The sequence below is a fragment of the Colias philodice genome, chromosome 18 (assembly GCF_061535455.1).
Source record: "Colias philodice isolate Cphi_HAF_F1 chromosome 18, ilColPhil1 Martin Lab GWU primary, whole genome shotgun sequence".
NCBI lineage: Eukaryota > Metazoa > Arthropoda > Insecta > Lepidoptera > Pieridae > Colias > Colias philodice.
Genome location: NC_143103.1, coordinates 3677251 through 3702929, shown reverse-complemented (window position 1 = coordinate 3702929; position 25679 = coordinate 3677251). Strand labels below are relative to the sequence as shown.

The window sequence follows — 25679 nt, the reverse complement described above, 5'->3', positions numbered from 1 at the left end:
GGAGCAAAACTAAAAATTTGAAATTTTCGGGAAAAACTGACTATCTTTGAAAGGCCACAGCTTAGTAATTGTTATAAGGTTTAGAGAGCTGCGGTTAGGCTTAAATTGTTGAAAATTTAATTATCTTTGTAATTTTGTTAATTACCTATCCTGCAAATGAAAAAGTATTATCCTTTTTATGATTTTATATACCCTCAGTTTCAATTCTTTAAAAATCTATTTCTACCTTCTTTTTGTTTTTCAGATATTGTGAGTGAACTATTTGTCTCACAGACTTTGTTCTATGCTCTAATGAAAGAAAATTAAATGCACTACAACTTTATTATACGACCTTCTCATAGAACGAGCGGTTTTTGCCAATATTTTGCTTTAAACGGGAGCAAAACTAAAAATTTCAATATTTCGGGAAAAATGAACCATCTTCGAATGGCCACAGTTTAGTCGCTATAAGATTTAGAGAGCTTTAATTAGGCTTAAATTGTTGCAAATTTAATAACCTTAATTTATGTACTGAATGATACTTGTCGGAAACGCATAGTTTATGACTTTTAGAGCAAAAAGTGAAAAAAGTCCAAAATTTTCGCAGTTTATTATTTGCGTATAATCTTTTTTCCTACTTTCCCAAATTTTGTAATTTTGTTAATTACCTATCCTGCAAATGAAAAAGTATTATTCTTTTTATGATTTTATATGCTCTCAGTTTCAATTCTTTAAAAATCTATTTCTACCTTCTTTTTGTTTTTCAGATATTGTGTGTGAAATATTTGTCTCACAGACTTTGTTCTATGCTCTTATGAAAGATAATTAAATGCACTACAACTTTATTATACGAACTTCTCATAGAACGAGCGGTTTTTGCCAATATTTTGCTTCAAACGGGAGCAAAACTAAAAATTTCAATATTTCGGGAAAAATTAACCATCTTCGAATGGCCACAGTTTAGTCGTTATAAGGTTTAGAGAGCTGCGGTTAGGCTTAAATTGTTGCAAATTTAATAACCTTAATTTATGTACTGAATCATACTTGTCGGAAACGCATAGTTTATGACTTTTAGAGCAAAAAGTGAAAAAAGTCCAAAATTTTCGCAGTTTATCACGTGGTGCGCAGCGAGCACAACTTTTTCGAAGTTGCAAATTGGGATTTACATCACCCTAACTGATCCAAACAACATACCAAAAATTCAAATCTACATCGTGCTTTGCGAATTTAATGTTAATTTCCACTGGCCTATTAGTTCATTAATGATTCATGATTTGACCGCTACCAGGTAGGTATAACATGAAATATCTATGCTAATATTATAAAGCTGAAGGTTTGTTTGTTTAATCGCGCTAATCTCAGGAACTACTGGTCCGATTTGAAATTCAAAAAAATATTTCGGTGTTAGATAGCCCATATTTTATCGAGAAACGCTATAAGGCTATATTAAATATCATCATGCTAAGACCAATATGAGCGGAGAAATGCGGTTAAAACCGCGGGGCATAGCTAGTATTTAATAAAACTGACTGTCTTTTACATAATCACAAAGTATTTCTAACTCCTTCACGAAACATGTATAATAGGTGCAATATTATGTTTTGATTAAAATTTAACATTCTAAACACGTAGTTACGTTACGACTCAAGTCACTCATAATCTTCAACTTCTCGACAAATATAAATAATTTGGAAAATCCAAAAGTGCACGCCTCATAATTTTTTTTAATAAATATTTATTAATTATTATTTTGTTTATTTAATAACAATTAAACCACATCGAATCAGACCCTGAAAAATGAAAGGGTTCTATTCCTGAGCATACTCAAGCGTAAGAGAAAAAAAAAGACTCGATTAGTAAAGTATTTCGGTCGCTATCGTGTTAACAAGAAAAAGGATCCGCCACAGGATCCGCACATACAGACACACGGACGTCCAAGACAGAACTTTTTTAAACTGTTTTTTAACTAGTTTAAATAACAAAAATGACATCAAAAATATCATGAACGTTAAAAATAGTGTTTTTTCTTAATATGTGTGTGTATGTATTATCTTACAAGTGCAATGTATGATACATAAAGACATTTTAAGTTTGAAAAATCAGATGTTTTGCGCGAAGTGACAGTAGTACCCACCTCAACGCTTCGCTTATGAGGCGTGCAATAAGCTACCCACAAAGCTACCTAAACTTGTGTTCAGTATTTCTTTTCTAAAATTAAGGTAGCCGCAGTTTTAATTTTATTTTATAAAAAAAATGTTAATGAATAACGACATCAACTTGTCAGTTAAAACTAAAACCCTATTGAAATCGCTAAAGCAGCTTCGTGTTCTCAAGTTAGACAATTTTCTTTTTTTTTGGTTTAATAGTATCGACAATCGAGCATATTTATATTTTTAATATCTACCGACGAAATGTTACCGACTTCTTTTATATATCAAACAACATAGGTATTTTAGCTGTTTCATGATAACTTGCCAAGTTAGGTGTGAAAGGGATAAAAAAACATACAGGCGTCATTCAAGGTCATATTTTCTTGTTACAAGTTAATGTTCATACTGAAATCTCCAGTGTATTAGATATAAGCTTCTTGATTCGAACATTGCTTCTCATGATGGGTATTACTTTTTTATAATCGATGTATTACATTATAGGCTAAGCCTAAGGTGTATTTGATAATTATTCTAATTCTTATTTAGGTGCACTCTAAGTAGATTTCATCATTTCAGTATGTCCTGTGGGTATGTCGCTACACTGGACATTGGTGAATGTCCCTCAATAAACAAAGAAGGAAGGATATGACACATTATATTACTAATTACAAACGAAGCGAGTCCTTTCAACGAATATAAAGTTTACTCAAACATTTGTATTTCAAGAGCGTTTTTATTATATTGTGTATCCACGCCTTAAACATCAAAATATGACACTTGACGAGCTTGACTAGTGTCATCTCTACCGTTATGTCAAACTGATGGACGACGACATTATACTCTTTGACGTTAATCCAAATGTCAATGTATTGTCACTTGTCAGTTTTGTCTCGGACTATCTGGATATATGACGCGAACGTAATAATATAAACGAAATACTAATTAATTCAAAATACGCTCCACTGTTGTCCTCGTAAATATGAAACAAACGTGAACGCCGTGATACAATAAGCTTTATTGTATGTTTTAGTGTACGTCAGTCGTTAAAGTTTCTTCGTAACGATGGCTTCTACCCCAAAACAAGTGAACGGCAATGCATCACCGAGCAACGGTCCTTTGGGAAAGCGGAAAAAATCGAAGGGAAGTAAGAGTTCCTATCTATCGAAGTGGCTAGATAAAACAATGAGCCACGTACAAGAACCAACCCTTCCAAGTATGGATGTCTACGATAACGTTCCGCACCGGAATTTAAATTGGCCTATGTGTTCCGCTCAGTTTACCCCGGGTTACGATCCATACAGGTACAATATGTACGGTTCCAACGAACCGGCGTCTTTGCCTTCACTGCCAACTTATTACAACCCAATGTTACATCATTACCCTGAATATAGAGCGATGCAGTGCGAGAACAAAAGCATTCAGGTGCAAAGACCTCGGCTGCGTCGTCGCAGCAAGCATAAAGCTGAGGAAGTGTTGAGTACTCCAGGTGATACAAACCAAACTAATTATATGCAACCAAAGAATTTTACCGATAGTCAAGACTTTGCGAGTCTGCCGCCGATCGTAACGTCGACCGGCGATACAAATTCCAACAGTGATCTGCATTTAAATGATAAGGATGATGGGAGTAATGCGAGGAGATACAGTGATCCTTGTGTCAGAGGATTGCCAGATGTAGCTGACCACAGACCTACTAATGGTGACGTAGAGTCAGATTCTGAATCTAGTTCAGGATTATCCGGTAGCCAAGTGGGCAGTCGCTTGCTATCTTACTTGCTTGATCAAATATCATCATTAAAACTGGTCAATGAAAGGCTAAATAAGGAATTACGGGAAACCAGAGGTGAGTTTTTCAAGAAAATATTTATAGTAAGGAAAATATTAATTATAAACATCATTGCAAGAATAATTTTCTTTATATAAACATCTGCAGTTGGAGCTTGTTGAGATGCATTCAATAATATAAGTACTTGTCATTGCATCTGTTATTTAGTCTATTGCAGATGTTTACAATGTAATTATAATCAATATAGTTCAATATAATGTGACAGAGTAGTAACAATGTACTTAGTTAAAAAATATATGAAACTGTACTTATTGATGCACTTACAATACTTCAATATTTATTACTTACTCAATTAATTTTTTCCGAAGCTTAAATTAAAGCATAAGGTTCAATAATTTTGTTCCTTTAAGAATATAACAATATACCAAAAGTTTAAAAATTGATTAGCCTTATGAATAAGGTAGGTAACAAAGTCCACAATACAGAATAAAAATTCTTGTTTTCTACAATATCATTTTATTATTTAGATTTGTTATTGTTTTTAAAGCATTTAATTATCAATCTTCGTGATTTAAATGAAAGTGTTATTTGAAAACAAACAGGTATTCTCAATTAATATTGCTAATTTAAGCGTGATACTGAGCATCATGCAATAATGACATAATAAGTGTGTCTCTTTCAAACACTAAGTTGCTATTGTAACTCAAGTAGGTACGGCAAGTGAAGGAATTTTACAGAAAGTTGATAAATCACTCAGTAATTGGCTTATACTTACTTAGCCTAGTTTTATACTGTTTGTAATAAGATTAATTTACAACAAGTTTTGTTAATATTAATATTTTGAATAAATATAATTTTGTTATATAAATGTTAGACTTTAAAAAGTGTTTAATAAATGAAGTAAGTAAATGAGATGGGTCAAAAAATTGTTGTACTTATTGGAAAATAAACATGAGTTGTAAAATAATTTAAAATTTTGCATTCAAATAATTTACAATACAAAAACCACAAATGTGTTACTGTGTCATGTCTCACCTATCTTGTTTAAAATCTGCTAGCCAGTCAGTGACAGATTAGAAATATAAGTAGATAAAAAAACCCTTTAAATTATCTATACCAAAATTAAAAGCTGTTCTACAGAATATTAGACGTAAATGAAAGATTTATTCAAACATACTTGATTTATTTTATTATATTTGTAACTATTATCTTTATCATCAATCAAACCTTAAATATTTTATTAGAGAATAAAATTATCTGGTATGCTGTTCATTGTATTTTTAACAAAATGACCTAATTTCAATTTTCATAATATTTGTGTAAATCATAAAATATTTTACTGCTAAATATGAATCAATTGAGGACAATATACTAAATAAATCAAATATACTGATGAGGTAGTCCGCTACTAAAATATAGATGCATTATTATTCTAAGGTCCGTTTGTAATTCAGTCAAGTGTAATTGACCTTCACACCTACACTCCGATTTAACCATAATTGTATTGTAATAGGATATGCATAATAGCAGTCACCTACACAATTTGGTTAAAAAACAAATTTTTCAAGTCACTTGTGTTTTGAAAGAATAGAACAAAATTAGATTGAGATGAGACAAAAAAAATGTGCTATTTTTTTATATGTACATATTTCCTATTATACCTTTGTACATTATTTTTAAAGATTTACATTCAATTAGGTCCCTAATCAAAATATTGGGAAAATATAGCAAAAAAAATAATTTTGTTCTGTTTAATTCAAGTACACTATAAAGTATAATAACACAAAACTCAAGTATGATAATGTTAAGTATTACTCATATTCAAGGGTATTTTTGTGCAAACAATACATGGGCTTTTGGTATGTGCCTCTTATGGAAAAAAAAGGGCAGGTGTCTTACTCCATCTGTCCTATACAATTTGAATTATTTGTTCGAAATAAAAAAAGTATGTTTCAGTAATAATAACTTTTTAACGCTAAAAAATTATTTTAATGTAGTAAATATTGAAGATTAAGGTAAGGAGAAAAAAATCATAATATTTATTTGTTTTTCTAAATTTCAGCCGAATTGGAAAGTATACAACACCACAGTTTTTACCCAAAGGGTGCTACAAGTATGGGTGCTGCAGGTAATTATTCTTATTTACTTTATTATGTAATTTAATAGCTAGGTACAATTGGATATTCATCATTGTAGGTACATATAATTTTATTTACTAAGAACTATGAACTATTAACTATTAACTATTAACTATTAACTATTAACTATTAACTATTAACTATACTATATATTCCTTTTCAACATTCCTTAGGTATTTAGTAAGTTTCAGTCTTTAACATTTGGCAATTACTCAGGAATGTGGAATGTTAGTGACCCCTAATTATTTTCTGTCTCTTATTTTATGTCTAGAAAAAATCTGCTTCTTTTGCAAGATGGACAGCTAAGATAATGGGAAAATTTTGCGCAAATAAGTATTTTATTAGCAGTTTTGAGTTTTTGCGAGTCTAAGCCTGTATTCTTCAATAACGACTGGCATTAACATTATTTTACTGGCTATGGTCTATTCAGAATTTGATTTTTTCACATACATTATTTAAATTTTGAAGCATTAGTTAAATGTTCTCAGGTTTCACCTCTATCAGTAATAAGTCATCTATAAATCTTAGATTTATTATCATACCTACACACATGAGAAAGTCAGGTTTTTTTTCATAGATGAATTTAGACACATTTTTATACAAATTAGGAACATTGAGATAATATTACTATGTATGGAGGAGACACCACGAACAAAATCTGTGCGCCATTTTTTTGCTCTAACTAAGTTTTAAAAATTATTATCTAGTTAGGTACTTACCGATGAAAGTTATTTCTTTGCACTTTTCCGTATTATTTGTGCAATATGCACACACACGAAGGCATATTTGATGCGTTTCACTTTAAAACCATTAAAAAAAACCGCTCAACATACGCCATATGGCGTATGTTGAGCGGAACATAAGTGATGTAGGCGGTGTCGTCTCCATATTAATATTATCTCAATGATTAGGAAGGAATCAATTGATTTTATTTAGAATAGACCACAATTCGTGTTTTGGTCTCCAATTTTTAACAATGGTTCCAAATGAGTCGGGTTAATTAAAGATTTCAATTCATCATGTTTTTATTAGAAGTTATCTTATATGGAATAACTTTGTAACATTTATGCTCAGCAGTTATGCATATAATATACTCACTTATCAAATGGTTATTGTTCATTAGATAATTTCTTACTTTTCCTCTTTACCACCGCATCCTTGACAAAACGCCCTTGGTAAATAGTAAATACGCCTTCGTCAATATCTCTGTGTCAAGCTTTTCCTTATCTCCAGACGCATTTCAATATTTGCCGTTTTGTAGAATTACTAGTACTTACAGTATATTGATCGCTGCTTTAGCAATACGGCCACTTGACCTAATAATAATCTCTCATCTTTCATTGCAATTTGCACTATCAATGCTTTCAATAAATTATTATTATGTTGTGTGCAAATAACTGTATTACAGTACAGTAAATCCCTTTTTAAATCCGTTAATATCCGTCTTTAATTTCTAAATGTATAATAGGTAAATTGTACAATACATAGTATTTCTTCGAGTACAAATTGCTAACGCAACATTAAAAAGTGTATAAATATTTTTGTACCAACCAGTGCCTGATATCGGATTAAAAAGTTTTAAATCTCGGTCTATGTATCCACGTCGATAATATCATTAATGGTAACCGCTGAATCTAGGCACGGCTGACATTAGCGTGTTTTGTGTGACCTAACCTGATAACCCTAAATATATGGATAACGAACTGAATACATAAAGAAAATCACATTATTGTTTTCTAGAACTCTATAGTAGGTTAAGAATGGTGGAATTAAAATGAGCATAACCATTTAGTGATTATTTTGCTTGAATTGTTATAGAGTAGCCCGGGCTGCCCGGGATAAAATAATGGGTATGTGTAATGTGACTGAAAAATTAAGCTTTCTGCTGGTGAAAGAATTTTAGAAATCGATTCAGTAGTTTTTTGTGAAAACATTACAAACTTACATACAAAAACACAAATGTTTCTTCTTTATTTAATTATTAGATACCTACCACTACTTGTATTAAAAGGTGCAATTTTCGATTGATTGCTTCATTAGATTACTTTTGATAAAATTGTATCCGTTCTTTTTCCTGTAAGCGAAATATAATTACATTACCCGCCAAATTACATTCCGTTTAATTATAGCCGATAGCTTTAATATCTATTTACCGTTAAAAAATTGTCATCAAACTGAAAACGGTACCAACTCACGGCCAGTTATGGCTTTCATAATCTCGGTGCTAATATTTATGTAAAGTTGGCATTACCGTTAATACTTCTTAGTTCATACCACGATCATGGCGGTCTCAATTGATCGCATAATTAGACTTTCATTTGCATCTTAAGGCTGCAGTCTAGCAAAATTGCGTTTTCAACAAGTTATTTGACAATTTTTTCCCGGTTAATGAAATGATAAACTGAATTTTTTTTTCTTGTTTATCAATTAGTGTTATATATACGCAATGTGCGTGAATTTTTTCACATTTATAAAGTTACTTTATGTTACCTTAATCAGGCCTTCAAGATAAGTCTCTTTCCCCCAAAGACATTTTGAGCTAAGTTTGTGCACTCACTACGTTGCAACCGATTACAATTTATACAATCTGATCAGCGCATTATTATCCTTATATAGTCGTTATTAAAAACTGCTGAATACAATTGCCGAAAAACTTATGATTTTCCTAATTAGAACGTTATAAATTCATTAAATTTCCCATTTTTTGCCTTACAAAATCTATTGATAAATACTGATAAAAGTTATTTTTTCCATTAATTTATTCGAGTTGGTTGAAGACCAATGAGTATTAATCCTTAAAAAAAAATTTTTTTTGAATTTTGATAATTCTTTAAATATTAAAAAAATATTTAAAATAATTAGGAAAAATCCTAGCGAATTTCTTTAGTCGCGCTCCTTGGGCCGGAGCGTTCTGACGTGTGCTCTACGCTCGATTTTCCTTCATACCGAAGTGAAAGTTGCTCTACTTCATTAAATTTAATATTTTTGTTAATTGATTATTTTTATCTTAGTTTTGTGCAAATATTCGTATTTTTAAACATTTGATTTCGATATGGAAAATAAACGAAAAAAATACGCGTGTAACTACTAGAAAAAAAATTATCTTCGAACATAAAGTTAATGAAACCAAATAGATTGCAAAGGTGATTGGCAACAATTTCTTTATTTTACGGGGCGTCAGTAAAGGGATGTATATTTCTTTAAAACTAAAGTAAGCTCATAAATTTTTTTATAATATATTTTTTTTGAAGTTCCAAAAATGTTTATTTTTCGTTTGAGAAATACGAAATATAATATAAACTTGTATTGAGAACTTGAACTTCCCAAGTTCATCCGGGGAAATCCCCATACGGGGAAAATGATTTGTTTACTCCAAAATTATATGCCGAGGTGTTTTAATTTTTTCTTCTAGTCATTTTCAACGTAGCGGCATGTTGTTTGATTATTAATTTTGTAACTTAAATACAGGATGTTGGTTTTATATTCTGATCTTACAGACGCGCTGACAAATTTAGTCCGCCATTTCTAGTTTAGTCCAACTCTAAGTACCAATATTAAAACGAATGGATTATCATCACATCATCAAGACTCAGATGTAATGGAAGATCACAATAACATAGAAAATTCAGTGGGTGTTGAGAACTAAACAAACACAAGTAACAGAGACGCGAAGAATAAAAAAAGAAGACGAAAACGATAATTCGTTGATGCTTTCCCTTTTCGACGTATTGTTAGGGTACATCACCAATCTGCAAAAAACAAAACTGATGATTCCCAATTGCTGATTAAAAATGAAAAACAAATAATCGACAACAGTGGTGAAAATTTGCTGATCACAATGAAACATCCTTCAGTGGTAGCAGATTTACTCATTTAAAATGTATCGGTGAACAGCGTAAAGGAGAGGAGGACAGGAAAACATTATGAATGTGGATGGTGGATTGTATACAGGGTGTAATCGTTAAGTAGTATGTGCAGGCGATTATGACGTTATTATTGCAGGTATCAAAAAACTTAAAACTGATATCGAAATTACTTTACCTAATGAGCAAAATGACAATAATAACTTTTTAAAAGTATAACGAGAAATATCTAAATAATTACTTTATACACTCCCATATCAAAAAGGGAAAATGGGACTAGTAGAAGTTAAATGTCTAATTCCGGCAAAAGACATGAATGCGGAAGATGCGGTTAAAAATAAATAACACTTTTGAAATACAAATAAGCAGACTTCTGCTTCTGCAACTTTCTAGCTTTCTGCAACTAAACGTTGCAGAAGCAGAAGTCTGCTTATTTGCTGTTTGGACTGGAGTGAATCATTCGTTAAAAATAGAATATATAAAAAATTATGTAACGTTTAGGCAAAATAAAATGATGGACCATTATCAAGATTTTACATAAATTGCCTACTGTCAGAATTGATTGATTCGAGACTTCAGCATTCGATGCCCATCAAGGACCCATCCTATATCATTCAAGCGATTGAAAAAAAAAGAGATAAATCCAGTGCAACCGATAAAGCATCAGAATGCTAGCAAAAGATTTATTAGGTTTATCAATATAAATCTATATATTATACATAATATAATAAATCTGTAGAAGACGCGAAGACCGACATCCGCGCGGACGGAGTCGCGGGCGGAAGCTAGTCAGAAATAAATATCTTTTGTTTTCATTTGCGTATTTTTCTATTTTATAATTTTTTAACACAAACATTACATTTTTTTTATTATATACAAAATTTGTTTATCCGTTTTATTAGTTAAACTGAACAACTTTCACTAAGAAACTTAGGTCGAAAAAAATGTGTAGAGTTATGCATTTTGTATGGAAAGCTTATTTTTTTTTATATTTCGTCCAAATTTCTTTGTAAAAGTTGATCAGTTATATAAACATGAAGTTGAAGATATCAATAGAAAGTATTCGCAAATTTTGTGTACTGATAAAAAAAAATCACCCGGTGTAATTTTCACGAAAATTGTTTCAAATTGTCATTTTTGGTACTTATTACGAATATTAAATTATGCATACGAATGATTTAATTTTTAAAAATTAAGTGGAGCAACTTTCCCTTAGTACATTTGTATTATTTACATATAGGATGACAGGATGCATTTGTTTGCACTACTAGACCAAGCCCTTAACATCTCACAGTTGTTGCGTGTGAATGAATATTTACGTATAATGTTGGTAATTAGGTTTTTTACTGAATACATATGTATTAGCTGTGATTCAGGTTGCATATGCATTGATTGTTTTTTATCATTGTTTAGTTAAGTATGTTGTCAGTGGTGAAATTAAAGCAGGTTCTAGTGGTTCTCTAATGAGGTCACATGTTCATTATCCATACAACATGTGGCCTCATTATTATCTGTTAATAAATTATAATCGCTAAAGCTTGTGCGGATGGATTGATTTTACTTCTTGACGATGGATTAAATTTAACACAGATAGATCATAGATTAAGCCTAGAGGATGGTATATAATGTTTTGGTATATATTAAAGTTTAACCTTGTACATAATAATGTAGTGTTGTCTGTTTTAAATAAATACTTACCATTTACCAAGTTTCTTACTCAAACTCGAACTTACAGAAAACTAACTATTATTAGCGTTATCCTCGGATATGGTAGTTTAAACAGTATGTATTATTTTAGATTGTATATACTACTAGAGGTCCGCCCCGGCTTCGCCCGTGGTACATATTTCGCAATAAAAGGTAGCCTATGTCCTTTCTCGGGTATCAAAATATCTCCATACCAAATTTCATGCAAATTGGTTCAGTAGTTTAGGCGTGATTGAGTAACAGACAGACAGACAGAGTTACTTTCGCATTTATAATATTAGTATGGATTCTATTATTCTAATCTATTATGCTCTATTCTAAAAGGGCAACGTCACTGACTGATTAAAAGAGTGAGTCGATAGGGAACGGGAGTGCCGACCCCCTAAAGCATTTTTAGGGTTCCGTAGCCAAAATGGCAAAAACGGAACCCTTATAGTTTCGTCATGTCCGTCTGTCCGTCTGTCCGTCTGTCCGTCTGTCACAGCCGATTTACTCGGAAACTATAAGTACTACAGTGATGAAATTTGATGGGAATATGTGTTGTATGAACCGCTACAAAAATATGACACTAAATAGTAAAAAAAAGAATTGGGGGTGGGGCCCCCCATACATGTAACTGAGGGATGAAATTTTTTTTTTCGATGTACATACCCGTGTGGGGTATCAATGGAAAGGTCTTTTAAAATGATATAAAGTTTTCTAAAAAACATTTTTCTTAAAGTGAACGGTTTTTGAGATATCAGCTCTCAAAGTCGTAAAAAGTATGTCCCCCCCCCTCTATTTTTATAACTACGGGGTATAAAATTCTAAAAAAAATAGAGGTGATGCATGCTAATTAACTCTTTCAACGATTTTTGGTTTGATCAAAGTATCTCTTATAGTTTTTGAGATAGGTTGATTTAACTGTAATTTATTATATTTGCTGCTACGGAACCCTTTGTGCGCGAGCCCGACTCGCACTTGGCCGGTTTTATTCATTATGTTCGACTTCCTGCAGTTATTTTCTTCCATCCTACACAAAACTGATTGCTGTAAAAGCGTAGCAAAATTAAGAAAGTTGTCAAATAACTGAAGCGTTAATTTTTATTTGTTAACTAGCGGTCCGCCCCGGCTTCGCCCGTGGTACATGTTTACGTTTTCTCTACATAAGAACCATCTTCGTACTTCAAGGAATATAATAAAAAAAGAATTATCGAAATCGGTTCAGCCGTTCTCGAGTTATGCGCTTACCAACACATTTTGCGATTCATTTTTTATATATAAGAAGATAAATATTGATTTAATATATTTATAGGCAAGAACTATTCGTTCAATAAAATAGTAACGGTTTCACGTAGTTATCATAAATAGGCTGAATTAGTTCAATATCATATTAAGGGGGCGCATAAAGCAAAATAACCAATCTTCTATTAGATGATACGTGTAATATGCAAGACCAAATCTAAAAAATAAAATATATATCAAACTAGACGATATGTTCAACGATTCTGTTTAATCAAAAACATAAAATATTAAAATTTACTCGATAAAAAAAAATCACCAAGTTAGCTCTAATTTTCACACTTTTACGTTTTCTACTTCACATGGTAATACTTATTATGATTTTTTTTTCATAAACAATTATATTAAAACATTTGCAAGATATTTGTCAGAGCATTTTGTGTAATTACTTTTAGTTTTGGTTTTATCTGCGATAAACCACTTTTATCGTGACAAAATCAAACGTTTATCTCGAGAAAAAAAGAGCGCCAAAAGTGGTTTATCGCAGATAAAACCAAAACTAAAAGTAATTACACAAAATGCTCTGACAAATATCTTGCAAATGTTTTAATATAATTGTTTATGAAAAAAAAATCATAATAAGTATTACCATGTCAAGTAGAAAACGTAAAAGTGTGAAAATTAGAGCTAACTTGGTGATTTTTTTTTATCGAGTAAATTTTAATATTTTATGTTTTTGATTAAACAGAATCGTTGAACATATCATCTAGTTTGATATATATTTTATTTTTTAGATTTGGTCTTGCATATTACACGTATCATCTAATAGAAGATTGGTTATTTTGCTTTATGCGCCCCCTTAAGTAGATAGTTGACTTGCAAATAGCTTGTCACAATGATATGCAGTTTAGCGACCTTATTACTTGATTATTGCGTTAGCCATTTTTTATAAGTACATATATATGGTGTTTTAGAAAATTCTCAGGTATTAACTGTGAATTGCTTCTTTTTTTTGGCATAAAATTATAACGCTGATAAGCCATGAGTGGAAAATTATATACTTTTGTCTCATCTAGCAAAAAAATATTTCGTTATTTTTTTCGTGTCTTTTAAATAAGTACTTTATTATATTAATACTATGATTATACCTATTGTCGTTTCAGTAAAAGTAATTATTTGGTGAATGCAATAAATTAAATAAATAGCAGGAAGTGTAGTTTCACAAGTTATTAGTGTAAATTGGTCAAACATAACTAAATGACTGAGTTCCTCAAGCAATTTAGTTATTCAATCTTTATAGCTTTATTTTATCATTATTCCATTGACTGTGGTTAAAGTAACGGCTTATCCAGAAAGCAAATATGCATGAGTCATAAATAGATACATCAAGATAGTTAGGAGACGATATTATACCGTATCGGTATGACTGAAAACATACATACGTAATAAGCGCCTCAATATTTATCACACATTATCGTCATGCTGAAATTATTGTAGATACTTAGTACATTAGAAAATACACTCTAAAAAATAAAGCACAGCTCTGTAGAGACCAATCAATTTTTTCTGATATTCCTACTAAATCATCTATTCCCAAATTATGCTTGATTGTGCTATGTAATTCCAAGTTTCATATAAAGCGTATCCTTATTCTTACGTACTTTTCGTATGTATATAATTATGTACATCCAGTCATAGCATCTAATGAGTTGCTTCTTAAAAATTTGTTAGAAATGTTTCCTTTGGCTCGCATAATTTTTTGAAACTACGTAATATGAATAAAGATAATAGTATCGTGATATGATGCAGAAATAAGATCTTCATTGGCTTTCGTTTACATACGAAAGAATACTCTTTATACTTCGCGCTTCTACTTTACCGGTTCTTATCAGTTTCTTATTGTTATTTACGACCAAATTCTAATTAGCGTTATCCATAGAAGTCACTATCCTTCCTTATATTTCCTTATCATCAGTCTTTGCTTTTGCATAGCTGTTCTTCACATATGCAGGAAGCTTTACGCAAGCCACTTTCTCAATGCCTCATAATTTCCCTAAGCAATAGTAGGCAAGGTAGACACATCATGTAAGGATGCTTCTGATTGCTTTTGACATATTACTGCTGATCTATGATGGAATTTTAGATAGGTATTATAATAGACTGACGTTGTACGATATCAAGAAGTAGGTTAAAGGTATTGGTACCTACCGATCGAAAAATAGATCACCACCCATTTTATTATCATACTTACAATCTTTTCAGTACTAAACCATCTATCATATAATCTTACTCATGTAAGAATAGACCATACTCCGTTAATCTTCACAAGCATTGGACGATTATAGGTCAATATAACAAAAATATTCTGTAGGAATTATAGAACGGATCTTCAGTATGACCAAATTTGGGAGGAATCGAGCTCATTTTCTATCTACATCTTCTACGACCCAGATTCTACGCCTTTTCTTTTTTTCTCATCAAATAGAACTTTCTGGATTTAAATGTTTTTCCACAGGTGTACACGGAGGGCAGTATTCTCCGGGGTACCTCACAGAGCTGGTGCGGGAGATCAGAGACGCGACCAGGATACGGGAGGAAGCTATGTTCGCGCGTCTCCGCTCGCTTGTGCTTGAGAGGAGCGATGTAAGTCAAATTTAAATAAACTTAGAGGAATTTAATAGGCTCTCTTCACAATGGGCAGCGCTGGGTCAGCAGAGGCAATCAGGATAGTTTAGAGGGCCTAAATGTCTGTGATCGGCCGTCATTGCAGATGTTTATTCGTAATGGGCGCAGACAATCATTTGTTGGGCCAACGCTGCCCATTGTGCTCATTAGAATGATTGGATTTTATTTCATATGCATCCGTTGCGGAAGTATTATTAATGTAGATATTATAAATAGTGTTAATTGAAGTGAAATGCTCTTATTGAAATTCGTGAAAGATTAAATAACCAAATACCTACATAATGTGGCCTTCCGCCTTGGCAAGCAAGTTATGATTGTGTCGTTGCTATGTAATTAATTCTAATTAGAAGTAAAGTATGTAGGTACATATTATGTAAAATTTGAAAGTGTCGCCCAGTTTTAAAATGCGTGAACCATTTATTTTACCTACTCTTTGAAATTCAAACATTTGAAACATTAAAAAAAAAAAAAAAAAATGAAAAATTATTTATTTCAGCAAAAACACAGTATGTAACAAAACAAAATTTAACAACATCATATTTTGCTGTCACTTATTATACAATATAATTATTAACTGTAGCTCCCACACTAAGAGAACTTGTGTCGTGGGAGCTGGTACGATTATAAAGAATGGATTTGCTCGTGGTACCGTAATTGTTGATTAAAAAGATTTAAAATAACTAATTTAAATATAAGATATGAATTGAGTACAACACTAATGAACTAAATTTAAAAAATAAATATAAATAAATAGATACCTAACTATATAAATAAATAAAATAAGTTAAATAAGTACATAAATTAAAGTTAAAATAAATAAAATTATATGATACATATACAATATAATGTAAATAAACAATAATTTATATTAATTTAATGTATTGAGACAAGAATCTTTTCTGTTTGTGTGTAATTTAATGATTTTAAATAGCATGTAATAACTTTTTTAGCTTTAAAAATAGAAAAACTCTTAATTTTACATTTTAAATTTATTTTATTATATATAAAGATGCCAATGTATGGGTTCATGCGCTTAGCGAATGTTGAGTGTGTAGTTATGTTTGGAATTTTGAAGACACGCTTTTTTACAAGATCTTTGTAATCAACTAAATTTAAGATAGATTTATGGGTGGAAAGAGAGCTATAGAGGATGAAAAGCTGCCGCACCGTCAGAACGTCACTGTCTTTATAAAGTTCAGAGGTTGGGTATCTGAAGGGCTTGCATAACATTGTTTTTAGGACCGCTCGTTGAGCTCTTTCAAGGCCGATAAGTGATGTTTTCGCAGCCCCGCCCCAAGAGTTATCATGTGAATTATCATGGCCATTATCATTTTGTTAATTACCTATCCTGCAAATAAAAAAGTATTATTCTTTTTATGATTTTATATGCTCTCAGTTTCAATTCTTTAAAAATCTATTTCTACCTTCTTTTTGTTTTTCAGATATTGTGTGTGAAATATTTGTCTCACAGACTTTGTTCTATGCTCTTATGAAAGAAAATTAAATGCACTACAACTTTATTATACGAACTTCTCATAGAACGAGCGGTTTTTGCCAATATTTTGCTTCAAACGGGAGCAAAACTAAAAATTTCAATATTTCCGGAAAAATGAACCATCTTCGAATGGCCACAGTTTAGTCGTTATAAGGTTTAGAGAGCTGCGGTTAGGCTTAAATTGTTGCAAATTTAATAACCTTAATTTATGTACTGAATCATACTTGTCGGAAACGCATAGTTTATGACTTTTAGAGCAAAAAGTGAAAAAAGTCCAAAATTTTCGTAGTTTATCACGTGGTGCGCAGCGAGCACTACTTTTTCGAAGTTGCAAATTGGGATTTACATCACCCTAACTGATCCAAACAACATACCAAAAATTCAAATCTACATCGTGCTTTGCGAATTTAATGTTAATTTCCACTGGCCTAAAAATTGCATTTAACGATTAAAATAATATTTAACAAAATATCTACTTTCCTTGAAAACGATTTATGTTTTACAGTTGTCATAATTTCATTGTACCTTAGCCTTGGCATTTATCATATAACTAGCTTTCCGCCCACGGTGTTCTCGCCTGCATTTCAGGTTTTCGCTCAATAGTATTGAAGCATTTCACCTCCTTCGATATTTGTTTTATTAACTCAATCCTTCTCGAAGGTTCTAGCTATCCATGTATTAAAATTCACCTAAATCGATTTGCGGTCCACATATTATTAAGACAAACACGCACATAGTCACTTTCGCACTTACAATATTGGTATCGATTTCATTCTGATATCATTATAGTGGAGCCAATTTAATAGGCAACATTTGACGTCTATCAATTTTATCTTCGAAGAGAGGTAACCTGCTTGAAAACATCGATTAAAGTGAATTAATCGATACGGACTTGAAACATTTGTCAATCGAACTTGAAACACATGTCAATTTTCAAATTCATCAGGGGAATCCCTGTCCCAGTAATATACTTTCTTTCGTAAATTTAAGGAGCAAAATAAGACAAGTATAATACTTACATAATTAAAAAAACACAACGCATTTATTAATTTATGATGATTTTTATTCACAAGTAATCAATGCATTCGATTCTAGATGTCAGATTTCGATTTTTAGAGTAACGTCTCTGGTATTTAAAAAGAAAAAAGGTTTACTGACACAAAATTGTAGCGACGTCAGTTCTTTAAATCAGAAATTGTTTATTATGTTTAGAATGGTTTATCAGTAAAATCAAATCTTAAAATTACTTATATCGGTCATTATTATTATAAAATATAAGTAATGGTAATTGAAAAAAGTTAAGCAAATATGCAGTTCTAACAAAACGAAATATCATGTTATTCTATGTCGTCGTTACTAAGTTAAGTTGTTGAATTTTGTTGAACTGTCAAATGTTGCCTATTAAAATGGCTCTACTATAACAATACACAATTGTAATTTCATACCAGTGTGTTTATATTTGGTGTTTTTGTGAACGCCAATCGAAAGCCCGAAGGCTAATGCAGTAATCCAATATTCCCGGATTTGAAAGGAAGTAATACGATGACGATGCTAATATTCGTTAATGAAATATGAATAACTAGATTTTCGCCCGCGGCTTCGTTCGCTTTTTCAAAGAGAAATCCTACATAGTTTCCGTTCCTGTGGTATAAAGTCTAAGGAGCTTATATCTTATTCTGGGTCTTTAACATACCAAATTCATTGTAATCGGTTCAGTAGGTTTTACGTGAAAGAATAACAAACATCCATCCATTCACAAAAACTTTCGCAATTATAATAATACTAGCTTCCGCCCGCGACTCCGTCCGCGCGGATGTCGGTCTTCGCGTGGATGGTTTATTTCTCCATTTTGAGTAACTCTGACAATGACATCTTCTTATAAAATATATCTATTGGACCCAAATACGGCTAGGCCTATAATAATACCCAACGTGTGTTCGCGGTTCTACAGAACAACGTCTATGGATACAACTGAAAAATTAAGATTAATTTTTTTTTACGTATTTTTCTAGGATAAAAAGTATCCTATTTTACGCCCAGGATAATAAGGTATAATTATACCAAGTTTCATCGAAATCGAACCGTTAGTTTTTACGTGATGCCTGAACATACAGACAGACAGACAAAAATTTTTTTAATCACATATTTGGGTTTGGTATCGATCCAGTAACACCCCCTGCTATTTATTTTTTCAATATTTTCAATGTACAGAATTGACCCTTCTACAGATTTATTATATGTATAGATAGATTAGTAGGATGAATCGAAGAAACAGATTACTAAAGTGGACGAGTGCATTGCTAATTGGTTTCTTTATTAGAAAGATCGACCTTCTGTGTACCTTGTTAGGGTCTTAATCATTTTTCTTTTTGTTATTGCTAAGACCCCTGTAGAACCGCCATCCTGTTACAAATGACCCGAATTTTTGTGTCAGTATCTCTCGGCCTATATGTAGGACATCTTTACAAGTCTTAGATAATATTAATTATAGAATAGCATTGTATTGATAAGTTCGTACGTATTGGGTTGTAACTTGTAGTCTTGTAAGTATTTAAGTGTTCCCAAAGAAACATATCGCTGTTTTGGCAGATGGCAATATTGATTCAACCAATGTTTGTTTTATTGCAAAAAGAGAGAATAATTTGGACCAAGACTGCATCTAGTAAAAATCAATGTCACTCATTTTTATAATATTACCTACTACTTAAAATGAGAAATGAAGTGAAAGAAGATTCAGTGAATGCCATCGATTCATCTTTTTTTGGCGAATTATATTTGCCTCAAGAAATCGCTTTCAGTTTTCCTAATTTGTTCCGAGCAAATCGTGTATTATGCTTTTTGTTGAGTTAAACATACAATAGTTTAAATCACTTCGATTTAGCTCAAACATCTACCATAAAAATCTACCAATTTGCCATACTCTGAATGCATTGTTTTGTCAATGACGCATTTGTAAAAGTTATTCTTTCGTTCGTGGACTTTGGCGGTGGTCCAAGATATGCCATACTATGTTTTAGTCTCAAACGAGCAATGAGGAAGAGTGTAGGTATCTAGAACGGAGCTAATCACCTTACTCGCTAAAAGCATTACGTCTGCACAGGTGACAATCTTATAATGATACCTGTACCTACTTACGGCTGCACGGGAATTGGCGCGAAGTGCCGCGCTAGATTAGCTGATCTTTAATAGATTTTTTTATATTTAAACATGTAGTTATGAGAGGATAGTTATAAAAGTATTAGAATGCGTGAATGTGCACTGATAAGAATGAAAGTATCGAATTAGAATGCGAAACAGTTGCGGTTTGATAAGAATTTATTAGTCGATTGTCGAATTATTCAATAACATAATATAACGGTTGTCTGTTAAGTTATCTGTTGTTTTAATGAGTTTATTGTATTGATTATGATAAGGAAACCGTTACCTATCCAACGGTAAATAAAAGCTTAAAAACAAGCAAACATACTCCATATATCATTCGAAACACACATTTTAACAAACGAGAATATTTTCAATCATTAGAGATACAAAGAACATGAATTAATTTGTAAATACAACACTGTTGCAATAATTAGGTACCTACACGTATATGATACACGCATTGTATCATTGTCATACATGTTGCTCGATATAATTACAATGTTCTTTTCATTCGCGAAATCCATATTATTATTCAATGATGAGTGACAAATGAACCATGGTCCATGAGAAAACGTTGCAACCGTGCACAATAGACCTTACGTTTGACCCAGTATTCAGTAATTAAAGACGAGAAAGCAAAGACTGTGACGGTTTATTTTATTTGCCATAATAATGGCCGTTTTTTATATCACCCATTTTGTCATTTCACTTTAACTCGCCGTGCAATTTTCAATCGATTTTTAGAACGGTGAAACTGGTCTGTATTAGTTCTAAGTCTAATCATTAATTCATCGCATTTCAAGTTTGTTCCATCGATGACTGTGTGAAATTCGACATACCTAATATCTTCTTTTAATAATGTAGCCATCGCCATTATACTATTTTTTTGTATATTGTGCATCACCTTTTGTATTTTCTCTATCCTTATACATAATATGTGATCTAGGAAATGGTAGTGGAAAGTCGACCTTTTTAAACTCAAACTCAAACTCTAACTCAAACACTTAGACAACTACCCCCTGCGCTCTGCTGCATGTATTGCAATGAAAAATAGATTCAGTAAACCTGCATAATGCTACTGAAATAAACAAACAGCTCATTTTTATCATAATAAGACCACGCAAAAAAAAAAATTGGAATCTAAGACGACCCAAGTAGCCAAATACAAGGCCAAACAATATTAATTACAACAAAAATAATAAAAACGTTTTAAAACGAATAAAAAATATAATCTGTGTGTTTTATGTCGGTTTTGAGAATATAAATACAGCTAAAGTAAAGTGAGTGATAACCTGAACAGAAGCAGAGGTCAGTTATTTTCGAATCGAGAAACTTATTGCCTTTCTTCTCTGGAATTTTTATTCCATAGCGATTTACGCTTACGATTTTTGGCACATAATAACGCTCTTAATTTCATTACGTTATATTTAAAGGATAAACGTTTGTACTTGCGATAAAAAACTTCAAATATTTAGCACACGGACTGTGGCCGAGATAATGTTTTATCAAAAGATGAGAATCTTTTCAACCTTGCACGGTTATGTGGGAAGGAAATTTAAACTTGTTTCGCCTACGTTATAGGTATTGACTATATTTGATTTATTTTTATAACCAAGTACCTATTGCATGTGACCCTGTTCAAGTGAATTGGATTGTTGTTTTAAATGAACAAATTTTTCATAACAACACCATTTTACTTATTCATACAAATATGGTTTACTGCGTGAGTTTCATGAAGATAAGATCTTGTTTGTCTTCATATTATAAAAAAAACCGTACCTTCCTAATGATAGTAAAGCATTATTATGATTTTTTTAACTGAGAATATTTTCGTGATATTAGTCAGTTAAAATTATAAAATAAGTTTTATTTTCTGCTAATGCATATTTCACAAAAAAATTGATGCCGCAGAGATAAATTTTCGTATCACCGAGCTAAGTAATAATCGTGATAAAAAATTACGTGTATCATGATAATGCATGCAATGCATATTATCTTGATTTTGTCATGTATTGTGTTAATGTATTTGTATTGTTTCAGAGCGGAGCGGCGTCTGCGTCAACGGAAACGAAAGTTGCTGAACGAACGCTTGAGGAAATCAAGGTGGGTAAAACAGTTTGATAATAGCGCCATCTGTTGATTTCGTTGCGTACTAACACTACTCTATGTTAATGGTTCCAAAGCTAACTGTGCTCTTGTATTGGAACGGTAGTTCTGTACTTGAAAGCTAGATGGCGCTGTATCTAAAGATGTTGTTATATTTTAATTCGAGATCTTTTTCATAGATGGCGCTAATATTTTGTTATTGTTTGATGTTACCTATTTTATTTTATTTTATTTTCAAATTACTGGTATCATTTTTAATACTCCTCAATACCCGTTTATCTAATTGAACAAAATATAGTTTTAATTAGATCGCTGGAAAAATCTACTGTTAGTACTTACCTATAAGTACCTAATAGAATATGTTCAGCTCCACATTTCAGTTTTAGTTTATCAGTGAAACTTTATAGCGTCACTGCAGAACCTACGTACATATCATACACACACGTACATACCCGTCACACTATTCTTCCAACTAAAAAAAACTTAATTTCTCAATTCCCAAAAAACAAAAACCGCCAATACCCACGCACATAGCGCGCTTATAATTTCTCCCATACAACACGTAAAAGTTATTTGCGTAGCGCTGGGTGGTCCGCGGAGTGCTCTCGGAGCGGCTTCACGTCACCTCGCTCTTACACCTTGCGTGTTTGTTTGCGAGCGAAATGCTCGCCGTGAGCGTGACGCGGCAACTTTTTAATTTCATTTTTTATGGATGGCAAGATCGCTAGAAGATGGCTGTGTGCGATTTTGAATTTTGGTGGTGATTTGCCGCTAGACGACATTCCTCATTTCCAAGCTTTTCACGCGAAAACGGCTGGATCTCCGCTAAAATATATATCGGATCCCTATAAAATCTAGTACAAAGATAGGATATAGGACAACACGAGTAAAACCACGGAATGAATCTCATATCTCTTTGTTGAAGTTTAGTTGGCGGTTTTATGAAGAAAAACCAAATCTAAAGTTTGGGATAGGCAACGATTGACACAAATATATCGTGATAAAAATATAAACTGCACTAATACTATAGTTAATCCACTAAAATTATAGTTATCAGTGTGAATTTAAATTCAAAACTTTGTTTACTCTGTAGAGTAATAAACGTTTTGTCTGTATGTGATGTTGTGTATTGTAATTTAATGATGACCCCTTTTTATTGATTCACATGTCGGCTTTGATTATACAAAGCGATGAGTAGTTTAGTTTTTGCATTGTAATTATTATACATATTTGATATTTGATAAGTGAACTATGTACATAATATATCCTAGATTTAATTATGCCGAAAAAATGATACGAACTAATTCGAAATAATGCGAACTTACGGTTCCTATTTCCTATACGAAAATAATCTTTCCCATTTTAAAATCTTTTTAGTATGGTAAACGATAAAAGTATTGTTTTGTGTCGAAATATTAGATTCGGTCTAGGGTTTTGGAACGAGTGAAGTTGTAATTCTATAAATAGCTAAAAACTTAAATCATATGGCTCCCTAAATTGTAATACATAATTTTGTTCGAACCTTTCTTTTATAATAGAACAAACATGTAAATTTTAATATCAAATTATTAATTCCATGCGCATCTTTTAAATATTTTACGAGCGTAGCTAAAACATTTATTTGAATACACCAAAGCGTAACAATGCTATACTTACATGTTATTATGCTCATTTTTTGTCTATTTAATGCGAGCGTACCAAGTACCAACGTTCGCTTAAGTAAATAAACACGGCCGAGGGTTCAGTACCAGCTCGGGATTATAAAATCACCGTGAGTTGCTAAACAGCGAAACGCATCGATTCATCTGAAAGCGGGGGTTTTCGTACGTTCCGTTACTTTTCAGCGGCCGTGTGTTACACCGAATCGAATATATTTGTGGAAGATTTTATAAATTTATTGACGTGTGGACGTGTTTGAAAATTCGTTTGGGTGTCTGATTTTAAATTAATGTAGACGATTATTATATCTAGCTATTATTTTAATTGTTATAACATATGTACAACATTATAGTTGTAGTCTTCCAACTCATGCACAAAGTAAACAGTTTCAAAAGCTTTTAAAAAGCGTAGATGAAGAGTTAGCTAAAAATGTAATAGAATTAAAAAGGTATTTATGCACCATACCATAACCATAATATGATACCATACCAACGATACCAACCAAATAAAATATATCTCAGCAGTCTCTTCTTCACTATAACAACACGAACGTTAACAATACTAAATTCCCTATATAGGGATTTATTACGCATCGGTGTAAGCAGACCTTTCAGCTGGTATTTCGTAGTTGTCTCCCCACATAGCGCGGGGCATTTGAAATATGAACGGGTGCGTAGGCAAGGGCGGGGAGGGGCGGTCGGTAAATATTGGCAGATGTGAGTGGATGCGCTATGCACGAGGCGCCACCCCGCGTGACGTCACGCCGGTTGTTGCGGATTTCGGCGGTGATGCTGGTATGTGAGGCGGGTGTATGAGGAATAGTAATAGGGATACATGTAATATGAAATAGCTGTAGTGGAATGGAAATAGAATCTTTAACGTCATTCTAGGTATAAACATTTGAAACAGTAAAAGCAGTAACTATTAACATTTGAGTAATCTGGTAAAAGGATAACGTGATTTTCTTCTAAATAATAAATACTTCGACGAACGTTTGACTTCGGATTTTCTACATAGTATAACTGGCCTAAGTAATATTGACCATAACTTTCGTATAAGTATATGTATATATCGACATCGTTTATTGTTATGTCGTTTCCATATAAAAATACATCCTTTTGGTCCTCTTAATGTAAGCGTTAAGATTTTATTCATTTTGACGTAGCTACGACCAGAAATCTGCATATAGAACTGCGAATATTTTAGTATACCTAGTATCGAGTACCTCACTCCCATACAGTTATAGAGTACATCCATTCGTTTGTACATCTTATTAGCACCGTACAACCAGTAATGAGTTGATTGACGTGCAAAAACGCGTAGGTAACTCGCTTAGCACCGCGGCCGTAATGCGCGCTAAGTGACGGTGGGGATAACGCGTAGCTAAGTTTATTTTGTTAGGCGCAAGCTTTTGAGGTGTCTGACAATGCTGGGTTACGGAAAGAAGATTGTATGTGTGTATGTATGTAAGAAGGCGAAGAGATGTTGTTATATGGTGGGTTTTTACTCGGAAATATCGAGTATTCTGTATGCAACTCTTTAATATTGCAAAAATGTTCTATCTTACCTGATTAGCCATTAATTCATACTATTTTCGCTAACTATAATGTTAAATGTTGTGACAATATGTAGAAAAATCATATTTTTGGTGTCCTTGCATGTACCATAATACAATGTAAATGATCTCTAATTGATATACAAATATGATGCTGCCTCCTACACAACAAAACACATGTAATGAACTATTGA

General features: G+C 32.2%; 1 protein-coding gene across 3 annotated transcripts in view; it reads left to right on the top strand.

Annotated features, from left to right (window-relative positions):
* The first annotated feature begins 3015 nt into the window (after positions 1-3015).
* LOC149480335 (uncharacterized) overlaps positions 3016-25679 on the top strand; it is a 41210-nt gene continuing 18546 nt past the window's right edge. For all 3 annotated transcript variants that reach the window (XM_089706486.1, XM_089706483.1, XM_089706487.1), the window contains exons 1-4: positions 3016-3972; positions 5978-6043; positions 15360-15487; positions 22206-22268. In XM_089706486.1, the coding sequence (XP_089562612.1) occupies positions 3192-3972; positions 5978-6043; positions 15360-15487; positions 22206-22268 (1038 nt within the window). In that variant the 5' untranslated portion in view covers positions 3016-3191. The remainder of the gene's footprint in view (positions 3973-5977; positions 6044-15359; positions 15488-22205; positions 22269-25679) is intronic.